We start from the raw sequence: 17,613 nt of genomic DNA, 5'->3' as shown, positions 1-17,613 counted from the left end.
AGCACCACCTGAGAGAGTATCCACCTATCCATGACAGGAAACCCACTAAAATAAAAGTGCGGCACCACTCATCCACATCAATTCAGTTTCCTGTCATTGATGGGAGACTTCAAGAAGAAGGTGAGGCTGAAAGAATGTCTCAGGTCTGACCCTGTGGATGGAAGAGCGGCTTACCTGGCTGTGGCACTAGTGAGTCAGGTCTGGAAGAGCTTTAGATGGGCGATGTGGCATGGGCAGCAAAGGGTCTGACATGATCCACTGCTGACACGCTGCTCGGGTCTGCGTGCACACACGGCTATCAACAAGATGGTAGGCGCTGCACTGATTGTTGACAGGCCAGGGGTTCTCCCAGGGTTTAGTATCTACCCTATTGAAAAGCAGAAAGCCTGTATCCAGTAAAATATAAAGTAGAGCATGGAAAAAGATTCTATCTAGTTCAGGGGAGAAATTAGGTGGAAAAGTCCCAATAAAATCTTTAGTAGAATTTCTCCAAAAAGGGTTAGAGCTGGGGTTGTCCACAATCACCCTTAATGTTCAGGTTTCGGCCTTGGGGCTGCTGTACAATTGTAATATAGCAGCTAATAGTTGGATTGTGCAGTTTATTAAATCATATCATAGATCTAGACTGATTCCTAGCCCAAAGATACCTCCTTAGGATTTGAATCTAGTTCCAGAAGCCCTTAAGAAAAGTCCCTTTGGACCTTAACACGAAGCCTCCATCAAGAATCTTACCCTTATGGTCATAATCATCAAGCTTTGACATCAGCTCGTACGGTCAGTAACATTGAGGCCTACGTTGGTAAATCCCCCATTCAGACAGGTGCTGAAAGATAGAGTGGTTTTGAGACTTGACTCAGCTTACCTTCCAAAGGTTGCTAAAAGATTCAATAAGACTCAGGAGATTGTTCTTCCCTCTTTCTGTAGTACTCAAAACCCCCCAAAAAAAGAACAGTTTTATATATTAGATGTAAAAGAACCCTAATTTAATATATAGAAGCAACTAAAGGGTGGAGGAAGATCCAATTGTTTGTGTCTCTTCATGGGGCTAGAAAGGGGCTTAAAGTCTCAAAAAATACCTTAGCCAGTTTGATTAGGAAGGCCATCAGTATTGCTTATTTGGCCAGTAGTGTGTCAATGCCAGAAGGCATAAAAGCTCATTCCACTCTAGTGATTGCGACTTCTTGGGCAGAAAAAGTGGAGGTACCCATTGAACAGATATGTAAGGCAGCAATTTGGTCTTTTCCTTCATCCTTCTATAAACACTACAGGCTGAACTTATCCTTCACAACTGATCTATCTTTTGGTAGAAGAGTTCTTCAAATGGTGGTCCTTCCCTAAGATGGATTGTTATTCTATATACAGTAAATCTCTCAGGCTGTGCTGTAATGGGTGAAGGGAAAAATGTAAGTTACTTACTGGTAATGGGATTTTAAAAAGCCCATGACAGCACTCTTATATTGCCCCCCTATCACTGGTTGTTGGTGCACTTTTTCAGGTGGAGTGTTTACAGTTAGAACAGGGGTGGATTAAGGGTAGCCAGGGCCCTGGGCTGTTCAGACAGTGTGGGCCCCCCGGTCATGTGACGGGGTCATGTGATGGGGTCATGTGACGGGGTCATGCGACGGGGTCATCATATACCTGAACCGGATTATTCCAGCAAAATAGTTGCTGTGTGAAACTATAACCTTTCAAACATCCATTGATCTAGTCAATTTACCCTTCAGTTCAGTATATAGTATACAGTGTATAGTGTCAGTGTATAGGTAACACTGACTCACCAGTCACGTCTCTAGGTGAAGTCCTTCATCTTTCATCCAGCACAGACCGCCATCACTTCATCCAGCCAGGACTCGTCTCTGCAGGAAATAACACAGTTATCTCGAGCTCCGCTTGTAGAACACATTACTTAATTTTTCCCAACTTCCACATTACACCACATGAAGAAAAAGAGGCAACATAGTGTTGTGAACTCTGTTTTCGGGCTCCCTCTTGTGGTCACTGGTGGTATTGTGTGACTTTTGCTTTGGGCTCCCCCTGGTGGCCTTGTTTGTTATCCTGCTGGTCTCTGGCTATCAGCTGGTTCGTTATCCTCTGGGAGGTTCCTATATAGCTCTGTTTTACTTTCACTTGTTGCCGGCTGTCGATGTAATCAGCGCTACTCAGATTCCTTCTGACTACCTTGCTCCCAGTTCATCCAGGATAAGCTAAGTTTTGTTTGCTCATTTTTAGATCAGCAGTGTTTATCATGTTTTCTGTTCCAGCTTGCTAAAATGTAATTCCCTCGCTTGCTGGTTGCTCTAGTGGGCTGAGTTTCTCCCCACACACCGTTAGTTGGTGTGTGGGTTCTTGAAATCTCAGGATGGATATTTTGTAAGGGTTTTTTATTGATCGCATAGACCCCTGCTCTATTTTCTGCTTTCTAGTACTAGTGGGCCTCTTTTGCTGAATCTGATTTCATCCCTATGTATGTGCCTTCTTCTTACTTCACCGTTAATATTTGTTGGGGGCTTCTATATCTTTGGGGATTATTTTTCTGGAGGCAAGCGAGGTCTTTCTTTCTCTTTAGGGGTAGCTAGTTCCTCAGGCTGGCTCGAGACGTCTAAGAATTTTTTAGGCACGTTCACCGGCTACCTCTAGTTGTTTTGGATAGGTTCAGATTTGCGATCAGTCCAGTTACCATCTCCCTAGAGCTCGTCCTTAGTTTAATCACTTGCTGATCTATTTGTGATCCTCCGCCACATGGGATCATAACAGTACAGCCGGCCAGTAAAGTGTTAATTGCATGGCAGAAGCAGGAGAAAAGAAGCCTTGAGAAATTTTTTTTTTTTGTTTGTTTTTGTTGCCGTGTGTCTAGCTGCTGTGGCTAGCTTCTCTCCTCCTCTTAGTCTTGGTGTGGCTCTGAGTTCAGCTGCTGACATGGATGTCCAGAGCTTGGCTTCCAGTCTGGATCATCTTGCTGCTAGGGTTCAAAGTATTCAGGATTTTGTTGTTCACAGTCCTATGTCAGAGCCTAGAATACCTATTCCGGAGTTGTTTTCTGGAGATAGATCTAGGTTCCTGAATTTTAGGAACAATTGTAAGTTGTTTCTTTCTTTGAAATCTCGTTCCTCTGGTGATTCCGTTCAGCAAGTTAAGATTATCATTTCCTTTTTGCGTGGTGACCCCCAAGATTGGGCCTTCGCATTGGCGCCAGGGGATCCTGCATTGCTTAGTGTAGATGCGTTTTTTCTAGCCCTTGGATTGCTCTATGAGGAACCTAATCTTGAGAACCAGGCTGAAAAAACATTATTGGCCCTCTCGCAGGGGCAAGATGAAGCAGAGGTGTACTGCCAGAAATTTCGGAAATGGTCGGTGCTTACTCAGTGGAATGAGTGTGCCCTGGCTGCAAATTTCAGAGAAGGTCTTTCTGAAGCCATTAAGAATGTCATGGTGGGGTTCCCTACGCCTGCAGGTCTGAATGAGTCAATGACTCTGGCCATTCAGATTGATCGGCGGTTGCGGGAGCGCAAACCTGTGCACCATTTAGCGGTGTCTTCTGAACAGACACCTGAATCTATGCAATGTGACAGAATTCTGACCAGAAGTGAACGGCAAAATTATAGACGGCAAAATGGGTTGTGCTTTTACTGTGGTGTCTCAGCTCATGTTATCTCAGCATGCTCTAAGCGCAAAAAAAAGGTTGATAAATCTGTCACCATTGGTACTTTACAGCCTAAGTTCATTTTGTCTGTTACCCTGATTTGTTCCCTGTCATCTTACCCGGTTAATGCTTTTGTAGATTCAGGTGCCGCCCTGAGTCTTATGGATTGGTCATTTGCCAGGCGCTGTGGTTTTGGTTTGGAGCCTTTAAAATTCCCTATTCCACTAAGGGGAATTGATTCTACACCATTGGCTACGAACAGACCTCAGTACTGGACACAAGTGACCATGTGCATGACTCCTGTTCATCGGGAGGTGATTCGCTTTCTTGTACTGCATAATTTGCATGATGTCGTCGTGTTGGGTCTACCATGGTTGCAGACTCATAATCCAGTCGTGGATTGGAAAGCTATGTCGGTGTCAAGTTGGGGTTGTCAGGGAATTCATGGTGACGCTCCTGTGGTGTCAATTGCTTCGTCCACTCCTTCTGAAGTCCCTACGTTTTTGTCAGACTACCAGGATGTATTTGAGGAGCCCAAACTCAATTCTCTACCTCCTCATAGGGACTGTGATTGTGCTATAAATTTGATTCCTGGTAGTAAGTTTCCTAAGGGACGACTTTTCAATTTATCTGTGCCGGAGCATGCTGCCATGCGGAGTTATATAAAGGAGTCTTTAGAGAAGGGACATATTCGCCTGTCCTCATCCCCTCTTGGTGCAGGATTCTTTTTTGTGGCTAAAAAGGATGGTTCCCTGAGACCCTGTATCGATTATTGCCTTTTGAATAAAATCACGGTCAAATTTCAGTATCCTTTGCCATTGTTAACTGATTTGTTTGCTCGCATTAGGGGGTCTAGTTGGTTCACCAAGATAGATCTTCGTGGTGCGTATAACCTTGTGCGTATAAAACAGGGTGATGAATGGAAAACTGCATTTAATACGCCTGAAGGCCATTTTGAGTACTTGGTGATGCCTTTTGGACTTTCTAATGCTCCTTCAATCTTTCAGTCCTTTATGCATGATATCTTCCGTGAATATCTGGATAAGTTTATGATTGTGTATCTGGATGATATTCTGGTTTTTTCGGATGATTGGGAGTCTCATGTTAAGCAGGTCAGGATGGTCTTTCAGGTCCTACGTGACAATGCTTTATTTGTGAAGGGCTCAAAATGTCTTTTTGGAGTCCAGAAGATTTCTTTTTTGGGTTTCATTTTTTCTCCTTCTACTATTGAGATGGACCCAGTCAAGGTTCAGGCTATTCATGACTGGACGCAGCCTACATCTGTTAAGAGTCTTCAGAAGTTCTTGGGTTTTGCTAATTTTTACCGTCGCTTCATAGCTAATTTTTCTGGCGTTGTTAAGCCTTTGACGGATTTGACCAAGAAGGGTTCTGATGTGACTAATTGGTCTTCTGCGGCTGTGGAGGCCTTTCGGGAGCTGAAGCGTCGGTTTTCTTCGGCTCCGGTGTTATGTCAGCCAGATGTCTCACTTCCCTTCCAGGTGGAGGTTGATGGTTCCGAGATTGAAGCGGGGGCTGTTTTGTCGCAGAGAAGCCCCGATGGCTCTGTGATGAAGCCATGTGCTTTCTTTTCAAGAAAGTTTTCACCTGCCTAGCGGAATTATGATGTCGGTAATCGGGAGCTGTTGGCTATGAAGTGGGCATTTGAGGAGTGGCGACATTGGCTCGAGGGAGCTAAACATCGTGTGGTGGTCTTGACTGACCACAAGAATTTGATTTATCTCAAGTCGGCCAAGCGGCTGAATCCCAGACAGGCTCGTTGGTCGTTGTTTTTCTCTCGTTTTGATTTCATGGTCTCGTACCTGCCGGGTTCGAAGAATGTGAAAGCTGATGCTCTTTCTAGGAGTTTTGTGCCTGACTCTCCTGGAGATTCAGAGCCGGCTGGTATCCTTAGAGAAGGGGTGATTTTGTCTGCCATCTCCCCAGATTTGCGACGTGTGCTGCAAGAGTTTCAGGCGGATAGACCTGACCGCTGTCCACCGGAGAGACTGTTTGTCCCGGATAGATGGACCAACAGTCATCTCCGAGGTTCATTCTTCGGTGTTGGCGGGCCATCCTGGAATATTTGGTACCAGAGACTTGGTGGCCAGGTCTTTTTGGTGGCCTTCCTTGTCGCGGGATGTGCGTTCCTTTGTGCAGTCTTCTGGAATTTGTGCTCGGTTGAAGCCTTGCTGTTCTCGTGCCAGTGGTTTGCTGTTACCTTTGCCTGTCCCCAAGAGGCCTTGGACGCACATTTCCATGGATTTTATTTCAGATCTCCCTGTCTCTAAGAGAATGTCTGTCATCTGGGTGGTGTGTGATCGTTTTTCTAAGATGGTCCATTTGGTGCCCTTGCCTAAGTTGCCTTCCTCCTCCGAGTTGGTTCCACTGTTTTTTCAAAATGTGGTTCGTTTGCACGGGATTCCTGAGAACATTGTTTCTGACAGAGGATCCCAGTTTGTGTCTAGATTTTGGCGGACCTTTTGTGCTAAGTTGGGCATTGAATTGTCTTTTTCGTCGGCCTTCCATCCTCAGACGAATGGCCAAACCGAGCGAACTAATCAGACCTTGGAGACTTATTTAAGATGTTTTGTTTCTGCTGACCAGGACGACTGGGTTACTTTTTTACCGTTGGCCGAGTTTGCCCTTAATAATTGGGCTAGTTCTGCTACTTTGGTTTCTCCTTTTTTTTGTAATTCGGGGTTTCATCCTCGTTTTTCCTCGGGTCAGGTGGAGCCTTCTGACTGTCCTGGAGTGGATGTTGTGGTGGATAGGTTGCATCAGATTTGGAATCATGTGGTGGACAATTTGAAGTTGTCACAAGAGAAGGCTCAGCTCTTTGCCAACCGCCGTCGCTGTGTGGGTACCCGACTTCGCGTTGGGGACTTGGTGTGGTTGTCTTGTCGCTTAGTTCCTATGAAGGTCTCCTCTCCTAAGTTCAAGCCTCGGTTTATCAGTCCTTATAAGATTCTGGAAGTCCTTGGCCCTGTGTCATTCCGTCTGGACCTCCCGGCATCTTTTGCTATTCATAATGTGTTCCATCGCTCGTTGTTGCGGAGGTATGTGGTACCTGTGGTTCCTCCGGTTGAGCCACCTGCCCCGGTGCTGGTTGAGGGAGAATTGGAATACGTGGTGGAGAAGATCTTGGATTCTCGTGTTTCTAGACGGAGGCTCCAGTATTTGGTCAAGTGGAAGGGCTATGGTCAGGAGGATAATTCTTGGGTTTTCGCCTCTGATGTTCATGCGGCCGATTTGGTTCGTGCCTTCCATGTGGCTCATCCTGATCACCCTGGGGGTTTTCATGAGGGTTCGGTGACCCCTCCTTAAGGGGGGGGGGTACTGTTGTGAACTCTGTTTTCGGGCTCCCTCTTGTGGTCACTGGTGGTATTGTGTGACTTTTGCTTTGGGCTCCCCCTGGTGGCCTTGTTTGTTATCCTGCTGGTCTCTGGCTATCAGCTGGTTCGTTATCCTCTGGGAGGTTCCTATATAGCTCTGTTTTACTTTCACTTGTTGCCGGCTGTCGATGTAATCAGTGCTACTCAGATTCCTTCTGACTACCTTGCTCCCAGTTCATCCAGGATAAGCTAAGTTTTGTTTGCTCATTTTTAGATCAGCAGTGTTTATCATGTTTTCTGTTCCAGCTTGCTAAAATGTAATTCCCTCGCTTGCTGGTTGCTCTAGTGGGCTGGGTTTCTCCCCACACACCGTTAGTTGGTGTGTGGGTTCTTGAAATCTCAGGATGGATATTTTGTAAGGGTTTTTTATTGATCGCATAGACCCCTGCTCTATTTTCTGCTTTCTAGTACTAGTGGGCCTCTTTTGCTGAATCTGATTTCATCCCTATGTATGTGCCTTCTTCTTACTTCACCGTTAATATTTGTTGGGGGCTTCTATATCTTTGGGGATTATTTCTCTGGAGGCAAGCGAGGTCTTTCTTTCTCTTTAGGGGTAGCTAGTTCCTCAGGCTGGCTCGAGACGTCTAAGAATTTTTTAGGCACGTTCACCGGCTACCTCTAGTTGTTTTGGATAGGTTCAGATTTGCGATCAGTCCAGTTACCATCTCCCTAGAGCTCGTCCTTAGTTTAATCACTTGCTGATCTATTTGTGATCCTCCGCCACTTGGGATCATAACAACATAGTGTCACTTTACACAGTAACAGGACCCCTCATTTAAAACAATGTCCTCAAAAAATAAAATAAATACATCACTGCAGTAATAATATCCCTTAATAAGCCCCTATGGTAATAATAATATCCCCCATCCTGGCCCCGTGTATCTCATTCCTGGCTCCAGCCATATGTTCTCCCATCCAGCACTCCTGAGTATCCATCCTGCCCCATATGATCTCCCCATCCTGCCCCATCAGTCTCCATCGTATTCATCCTGCCCCATGATCCTGCACGATCTGTCTCCAATCCTGCCCTATGTCTTTCATTCTGCCCCGTGTCTCCAATCATGCCCCCATCTACATTCTGCCCATGCCTCCAGTCCTGCCCCCAGTGTGTCCAGCATATTGCCCCCAGTGTGTCCAGTATGTTACCCCCAGTTTGTCCAGCATTCTGCCCCAGTGTCTCCAGCATATTGCCCCCAGTGTGTCCAGCATCCTGCCCCAGTGTGATCCAGCATCCTGCCCCCAGTGTGTCCAGCATATTGCCCCAGTGTGTCCAGCATATTGCCCCCAGTTTGTCCAGCATTCTGCCCCAGTGTCTCCAGCATTTTGCCCCCAGTGTGTCCAGCAATCTGCCCCAGTGTCTCCATCATATTGCCCCCAGTGTCCAGCAATCTGCCCCAGTGTCTCCAGCATATTGCCCTCAGTGTGTCCAGCATATTGCCCCCAGTGTGTCCAGAATATTGCCCCAGTGTGTCCAGCATATTGCCCCCAGTGTGTCCAGCAATCTGCCCCCAGTGTCTCCAGCATATTGCCCTCAGTGTGTCCAGCATATTGCCCCCAGTGTGTCCAGCATATTGCCCTCAGTGTGTCCAGCATATTGCCCCCAGTGTGTCCAGCATATTGCCCCCAGTGTCTCCAGCATATTGCCCCCAGTGTGTCCAGCATTCTGCCCCAGTGTCTGCAGCATATTGCCCCCAGTGTGTCCAGTTTCCTGCCCCCAGTGTGTCCAGCAATCTGCCCCGTGTGTCCAGCATATTGCCCCCAGTGTGTCCAGCATATTGCCCCCAGTGTGTCCAGCATATTGCCCCCAGTGGGTCCAACATATTGCCCCCAGTGTCTCCAGCATATTGCCACCAGTGTCTCCAGCATATTGCCCCCAGTGTCTCCAGCATATTGCCCTCAGTGTGTCCAGCATATTGTCCCCAGTGTGTCCAGCATAGTGCCCCCAGTATGTCCAGCATATTGCCCCCAGTGTGTCCAGCATCTCTGCCCCCAGTGTCCAGCATATTGCCCCCAGTGTGTCAAGCATATTGTCCCCAGTGTCCAGCATAGTGCCCCCAGTGTGTCCAGCATATTGCCCCCAGTGTGTCCAGCATCTCTGCCCCCAGTGTCCAGCATACTGGCCCGGGCTCCCCGGATTGCTGTTCGCAATTAAGAAAAAAAAAAAAAAAGAGTTCTCCTCACCTGTCCGCGCTCCTTCGGCAAAGCTCTCTTTTCGCAGCTGAAGCGTGCACTCGCTGGCGACTAACAATGACATCAGACGCGACGTGGGTGCTGCGGCTGATGTCAGCTGCCAGCCTCCGATTGGCTGGCGGCTGTTAACTATTGACGTGCGGGCGCGCGCCCGCACATCAATTGCGTTTACCTGCCGCAGCGCCGGTAGGGGCCCAGTGAGCAGATGAGACGGGGCCCAATGTTGGCCCCCTCTGCCCATCGGGCACATACGCCAGTCAGGGCTGTAATGCCCTGATGGCGGCGGGCAATCTGAGCGGTAGCCCAGGGCCCCCCCACACCACTGGGCCCTGGGCTACCACCCAGATTGACCCCATTATAATCCGCCCCTGAGTTAGAATGTGATGATATTTTGGTGTAAGTGTGTACTAATAATTATTTGGAGGTCCTCTCATGCTCTGTAAACCAACTAAAATGAAGGTTAGGTGCCACCCTTTTATTTCATTGGATTTCCTGTCCTGGATTGGCGGATCCTCTCTCGGGTAGGGCTGTCATGGGCTCTGAAAAATCCCATTACCGGTAACTAACTTTAATTTTTTTGGCTGTCGCAACTTTCCAATAAAATGCAATAAGAGGCAATCAAAACATCATAACTACCCTAAAATAGTATTTATAAAAACTTCAGCTCAAGGGGCAAAAAATAAGCCTTCACTCAGCCCCAGTTCCCGAAAAATGGAAACGCTATGGGTCTTGGAAAATGGTGACAAATGCAAAAACTTTTTTAATACAAATTTTGGAATTTTTTTCACTGCTTAATTAAAAAACAAATGATACATGTTTAGTATCTTGGTTCTCCTACTGACCCAGGGAATCATATTGCCAGATCAGCTTTATCAAATAGTGAACGTGGTAAATAAAAAAAAACATCAACTGTGGAATTGCACTTTTTTTGAAATTTGACCAGATTTTGAATTTGTTTCACTATGATCAATGTGCAGTAGAAATGACTTGGCAATTTGATTCCCAAGTCACCAGGTTATTATGATTACTTATATAGCTTTTTTTAAAATAATATTAATAATTATTATTATTTTAGTAAATTAAGAAAATCTGAACTCCCCCCCCCAAAAAAAAACAACAACTTGGTTTGTGTTGCCATTTTTGAGACCATTAACTTTTGTATTTTTCCTTCAAAAGAGCTGTGTGAAGGCTTGCTTTTTGCGTGTCGAGCTGTCAATTTTATTGGTGGGTAATATACTTCCAACATTTTGATTATTATTTTATTACAATTGGGAGGAGTGGCAACCAAAAAATTAAAATTTTGATGACCAAATCTATTCAAATTCGAGTTTGTGATTTTTGACGAATAAATTTGCGCAAATCTCAATGCAGAGAAGAAAAAAGGATCCAGCTTCAAGTTCAGCAAACTTGATAAAAATATGAGTGTCTTTACTATTCAAATATTTAAAAATGGACAAAAAGTCAAAGAACACATACACCAGCAATCCAAGGGTGTAGAGGAGGCGGAACATGGAGATAAATTAATGATTACCAGAGGTTTTTCAAACGCTGCATGCATTCCTAAACTTGGTATGAATGCCAAATCTGAAAATTGTGTCAGGCAAGTTTTTGTTTTTTCAAAAGTGTACGAATTCACGTGAAGCATTTCTGGAAATTCGACTCAAACTCTATCCTCTGTGGATTGATTTGCTCATCTCTAATAATCATTGTAGATAATGATAGTGTGCGTACAATTACCATTATTAAGGTTATTCAGAAAGTTAAGAAGATATTATGTTCAATATCCCTTTCTCTCACAGGCCCTGTCAGTTGGCATTCTTGCACTCCTAGCTTATAGTGAATGGACTCAGAGATCGCTGGTAAGTTTTCATTTAACATAATTCATTATTTTATACTAATCCAACAGATTACAAAGTAGTTTATTACTCACGAGTTAAAGAAGTCAGCTGTAATTCCCAATAGCTTAAAATTTCTAAAACATTTTAGCCTTACATGAATAATATCTGTTATTGGGAGGCAAAGCCAAAGCAAGGCACAATTTCTTGCTCCAGACCTGTATCGAAATACCCTGACCGAGTCTGTCTCCTAGCACCCTTATCTAAGCTTCTGTTGGTGGCTATATGCAGGAAAGCAGTTGGCTGATTATATAAAAGTTGACTTTATGCTTGATATGTTTTGCAGTGGGAATCCACATTTACATTGAGCCTTTTAAGTATCATCGGATCTCCTGTTCAGCTTACAGTGGCCATTACATCCATACTTATTGGTCCATATTGTTACTATACTTTTGCTGGGATGTCATCAACCAACTATATTGGCTATGCAATCAAATATCCTTTTCCTTATACCAAGTTTCAGAATGTATGCCAAGAACCTCTCCACTATGAATGGTATCATCTTGTTTTACAAATCTTTGACCTGACCTCAAGTGTTTGCATTATGTGCTCATCATTAGGTTTGGTGATCAAGCTGTCAGCAAGGATTCTACGAACAGGCACCTTAAATGTAAGTAGTTTGGGTCTATTTGTTTACAAAGTTTAATTTTCTTGCAGTAAAAGATGAGATGATTTAATAAATCCACTGCAAATCGACTCCAAGTTGAATTTCATGAAATTCAAACAATTTGCAATTTGATTCCTATAAGGATAGAAAGGCCTAAATCATAGTGAGCATATATATACTATATGAGGTTACATTATACAGTAAGGGGCTGCTTTATACTGTATGAGGCTGCATTATACTATATCAGGCTGCATTATACTATATGTGGGCTGCATTATACTATATGGGGGCTGCATTATACTATGTGGGGCTGCATTATACCATATAGGGGCTGCTTTATACTCTACGAGGCTGCATTATAGTATATTGGGCTGCATGATACTCCATAGGGCTGCATTATACTGTATGGAGCTGCATTATACTATGTGGAGCTGCATTACACTATGGAAGGCTGCATTATACTTTATGGGGCTGCATTACACTATGTGGGGCTGCATTATACTATTTGAGGCTATATTATACTATATGTGGGCTGCATTATACTCTATGAGGCTGCATTATACTACATGGGGCTGCATTATATTATATGGGGGCTGCATTATACTACATGAGGCTGCATTATACTCTAAGGGGCTGCATTATACTTTACGGGGCAGTATTATATTATGTGAGGCTGCATTATACTATATGAGGCTGCATTATACTATATGGGGGCTGCATTATACTATACTATATGGGGGCTGTATTATACTACAAGAGGCTGCATTAAACTATATGGGGCTGCAGTATACTATATGGAGGTTGCATTACACTCTGAGGCTGCATTACTATATGGGACTGCATTATACTACATGAGGCTGCATTATACTATATGCGGCTGCATTATATTATATGAGGCTGCAATATACTACATGAGGCTGCAATATACTACATGAGGCTGCATTATACTCTATGGGGCTGCATTATAGTATATGGAGGCTGCATTATACTACATGGGCCTGCATAATACTACATGAGGCTGAATTATACTATATGAGGCTGCATTATACTATATGGAGCTGTATTATACTATATGAGGCTGCATTATACTCTATGAGGCTCCATTATACTGTATGAGTTTGCTTTATACTATATGAGGTTGCATTGTACTCTCTGGGGGAGCACATTATATTCTATGGGGCTGCATTGTACTATTTGAGGCTATATTATACTATATGGGGCTGCATTATACTCCATGAGGGTGCATTATACTCTATGGAGCTGCATTATATTGTATGAGGCTGCTTTGTACTATTTGGGCTGCATTATACTATATGTACTCTATGGGGCTGCATTATACTCCATGAGGGCTGCATTATATTCTGTGGGGGCTGCATTGTACTATATGAGGCTGCATTACACTATATTAGGCTGCATTATAGTCTATGAGGCTGCGTTATACTCTATGGGGTTACATTATACTCTATAGAGGCTGTATTATACTCTATCAAGGACTATGGGGATTGCATTGTACTATGTCTATATGGGGGCTGCATTAAACTTTAATGAGGACTATTGGAAGAGCATTATACTATATGGGGGCTGCATTATACTGTATGTAGGACTATTAGGAATGCATTATAGTATATGATGGACTGTAGGGTGCATTATAATACAGGGAGTGCATTGTACTATATGGCGGACTATGGGGGGTGTATTTTACAATATGGAGGACTACGGGATGCATTATACTCTATTGAGGACTATGGGGAGGGTATTATACTATATGGAGGACTATGCAGAGTGCATTATACTGTATGGAGAAAAAAAAAAAGCTCCTCTATGTAATCCTATATAGTGTTTTTCCACAATCTAGCAGGATACGGATGGAAAGTCACTAATAGGATAAATTTGAAAAAATGTGCAGCAGGCTGCACTAATTGAAAAACGGACAATGGAACGGTATGAGGTAGTGACGCACCCTGAGCTGACTACAACAGGCTGTGGCGGCAGAACAGACTACAGAGTGAGCTGCACTCACACAGAGACCGTGCAGACAGCCGTGAACGGCGCTGCAAGGCCAAAAAAAGCTCCTCTATGCAATCCTATATAGTGTTTTTCCACAATCTAGCAGGATATGGATGGAAAGCCACTAATAGGATAAATTTGAAAAAATGAGCAGCAGGCTGCACTAATTGAAAAACGGACAATGGAACAGTATGAGGCAGTGACGCACCCTGAGCTGACTACAACCAGCAGTGGCTGCAGACCAGACTACAGAGTAAGCTGCAGTCACACAGACCCCTTGCAGACAGCCGTGAACAGCGCTGCAAGGCAAAAACAAGGTTCTCACACAGCGGTTGCTAAATTAGCCTGGGTAAAGCACAATTAAGCAAATCGCTATCTCAAAACGGGCCCTCAGTCAGAACACAGCATCCTGTCCCTAACTGAATTCACAGCAGAGTGAACCCAAAATGGCGGCGGCGACTTTTATACTGCATCATGACATAATTTCAGCAGCCAATCACAGCCATGCCAGTAGTTACATGCCCACTATGCAGAACAGGATGTGCCCACACTTCTAATGATTCCTCATTGGCTGAATTCTGGCTCTTTGAATTATGGGAACTTCCGATTCCGGTATCCGATATACTGAAAGTATCGGAACTCGGTATCGGAATTCCGATACCACAAATATCGGCTGATACCCGATACTTGCGGTATCGGAATGCTCAACGCTAGTCCTAATGAATCAGAAACATAATTTGCAAAATTTTTTCAAGTACGGATTTTTCAGAAAAGGGCGTCCCAATATTCAATTAAAAATGACAATGACATGATTTCCTATTTTGTAAACATTCATTTTACAAACACAACACAAAAAATTGGACCTAATTATAAAAATTATAAAATCTTAGTTGCTAGAAGCTAAAGATTAGGAGTCCCAAAAAAAGGACATTGGTAGATAATGGGTTACAAAAATAAGAACCTATACATGTTTGGTAGTGTGAGCAGGTAGGAAGATGCAGTAACGGGTCAGAGGCAGAGCAAGTGTTAACGTGGGGTTTAATTTAACAGGTATACTCCTCGCAGTGAGAAAACAGATAAAACAGTATAAAGGAACACAGAAGACGTAACTCAGGGGAAGCGGGTGTGAAGCATAGGGTAGGAAGTTCAATGATAGCAAACTTATCAGTCTGACGACTTCAGAATGCGGTTAGTTCAGGATGTGGACGTTGGTGCTAAAGCAGTGGCGCATAAGGGGTCGAGTATGGTCCTGGAAAAGATGGCGTCCTGGATCCTGGCGACGGCGGTGATTCCTCTTGGTCCAGTGTAGTCCTGGAAAAGATGACGTCTTGGCTCCTGGCGGCGACGGTGATTCCTTGTGGTCTGGTCGGTGATCGGTATGTCAGGAAACAATGAGCCAGACAGAGCAGTTTTTCCCCCTGTCAGCGTACAGGGACAATGAGAAACTCGATTCAGGAACAAAGGGAAACCCCTCACAGTCCCAATTCTCCCCTCAAGGCGTGCGCAGGCTTATGTCCTGACTAGGCGTCCTGTCACTCATGGGCAGCGATGTCAGCGGGTACCAGATACTTTGTTGTCGGCAGTCTCTGTTAACAGCTTTCAGCCTATGCTGGTTTTTGCCCGCTCTGGCAGTTGGCCCCCCACAGAAGCCCTGACACTGTCCTATAGCTAACTGATTTGCCGCGCGCTGTGACCCTTTTATCTTAGCCACGCCCCTACTCATAGGTGAAGAGGTCGGTCTGGGGCTTTAAGCTTTCCCCCGTGAAACCTGGGTGACAGCTCCAACAGTTCTGGATCCGTCACGGAGTAGGTAGGCCTGGTCCGGGTCTTCTCCTTACAGTATCTATGAACTCGTAATGACCTGGAGAATCATAGAAAAAAAACAACTGTGGAATTGCACTTTTTTGCAATTTCACCGCACTTAAAATTTTGTTTCCTGTTTTCCAATACACGATATGTTAAATCCAATGGTGTTGTTCAAAAGTACAACTCGTCCCACAAAAAGCAAACCCTAACATGGCCATACTGACTGAAAAATAAAAACGTTATGGCTCTGGGAAGAAGGGGAGCAAAAAATGAAAAGCAAAAACAAAAATACCTCCTTCGTTAAAAGGTTAAACACACAAGTAAAAAACAATAGCTTGTACAGAAAAAAAATAACTTAAAGGGATGGTACAGTGAAAATAAGTTTATATATAATAAGAATAAGACTGAAATGTTAATAATAAAATAGCAATCACAAAGTAAACAATTGTTATACATTGACTATAATTTTCTTTTGACTTTCTAGGGAAGAAAAAATGTTTGGTAATGTGAACATATTGTGAAGAATTGGCAACATTAAAAGCTGAAAGACTAATGTGCTCATGTTTGTGTCGCAAAATAGCACTTTGGATCTAAATACAACAATAGTGTCTCTCCTGCTTTTGTATCATACTATATCTGGTGAAGAGGCCTGAGTAGTCTCGGAAGTTCCTATTTCTTACCATCTTTTCAATTAGCTATTAAAAGGTATTAACCACTGAGGACTCTCAATTTTGAATATTATTTTCCTGGTTAAAGGATTTTTCCTATCTCATAATATGATGGCACATTGATTCCATACCAGCAGTCAGTGAGACAGAGGAGCCCCTGGCCATCCGGTTGTACAGAGGCCTGTAGCACGGCTTCAATTAAGTGAAGATTCCTGTACAGTCTTGTGGCTGGAAGCACCGATGCACAAATAGAAAACTGGAAGGGATCCCATAGATTGGAACTAGAGATGGACATATTTATTTCAGTTAATTAATGGCGCTGTGGAAAAAGTGTATAGCGCCCCCCAGAGTCGGCTACTAGGTGTATCTGAGACCCCAAAGAACATGATTTGTGTTGGTTTTTACCGACCCCGGTGTTGCAATCGCCGTTAATAACCATATAACGGTGGCCGCAAAAAAAAGGCTCATTTGCCATTTAATTTCTCTTTCCTCTGATGTGATCGCACATCAGAGGACAGAGAAATAGGATCCCCCAATCCCACCCCGGAACCTCCCTGTGTCCCTGGACCCTCCTGCATCCCCCCGGCACCCAGAAACAATAGGAGATTTCTCCTACTGGTTCATTTTGATCACTGTGATAGACCGATCAAAATTAAAAAAAAAAGGTAAATAAAACCCCCTTTTATCACCCCCTTAGTTAGGGAAAAATAATGAAATAAAAAATATATTTATTTCCATTTTTACATCAGGGTTAGTTAGGATTATGGTTAGGGTTGGGATTAGGGGAGTGTTGGGGATAGGGTTGTGGTTAGAGTTGGGATTAGGGTTAGGGGTGTGTTGGGGTTAGGGTTGTGGTTAGGGTTATGGTTAGGGTTGGGATTAGGGTTAGGGGTGTGTTGGGGTTAGGGTTGTGGTTAGGTTTATGGTTAGGGTTGGGATTAGGGTTAGGGGTGTGTTTGGGTTATGGTTGGAGTTACAATTGGGGGTTTCCACTGTTTAAGTACATCAGCGACATGGCGCCACCATTGATTCCAGCCAACTTTGTGTTCAAAAAGTCAAACGGTGCTCCTTTCTTTCTGAGCCCTGCCATGTGCCCAAACAGTGGCTTCTCCCAACATATGTGGTATCGGCATACTCAGGAGAATTTGCACAACAAATTTTGTAATCCATTTTCTCCTGATACCCTTGTGAAAATAAAAAAAAATGGTTATAAAGTACATTTTTTGGGAAAAAAGTAAAATGTTCATTTTTTCCTTAGACATTGCTTTAAGTGTAATAAAGCACCTGAAGGGTTAATAAACGTCTTGAATGTGGTTTTGCGCACCCTGAGGGGTACAGTTTTTAAAATGGTCTCACTTTTGGGTATTTTCTGTTATATTGACCCCCCAAACTCACTTCAAATGTGAGG

General features: G+C 44.0%; 1 protein-coding gene across 1 annotated transcript in view; it reads left to right on the top strand.

Moving 5' to 3' along the window:
* Positions 1–17,034, top strand: part of TMEM212 (transmembrane protein 212) — a 59,371-nt gene extending 42,337 nt beyond the window's left edge. The window contains exons 2-4 of the mRNA XM_077292932.1: positions 11,022–11,081; positions 11,404–11,727; positions 16,022–17,034. Coding sequence (XP_077149047.1) covers positions 11,022–11,081; positions 11,404–11,727; positions 16,022–16,042 — 405 coding nt within the window. The 3' untranslated portion in view covers positions 16,043–17,034. The remainder of the gene's footprint in view (positions 1–11,021; positions 11,082–11,403; positions 11,728–16,021) is intronic.
* The last annotated feature ends 579 nt before the right edge of the window (positions 17,035–17,613 follow it).

This window comes from Ranitomeya variabilis, chromosome 2 (genome assembly GCF_051348905.1).
Source record: "Ranitomeya variabilis isolate aRanVar5 chromosome 2, aRanVar5.hap1, whole genome shotgun sequence".
In the NCBI taxonomy this organism is placed as follows: Eukaryota; Metazoa; Chordata; class Amphibia; order Anura; family Dendrobatidae; genus Ranitomeya; species Ranitomeya variabilis.
The sequence above is the reverse complement of the archived record's forward strand: the minus strand, read 5'-3'. Positions and strand labels throughout refer to the sequence as shown.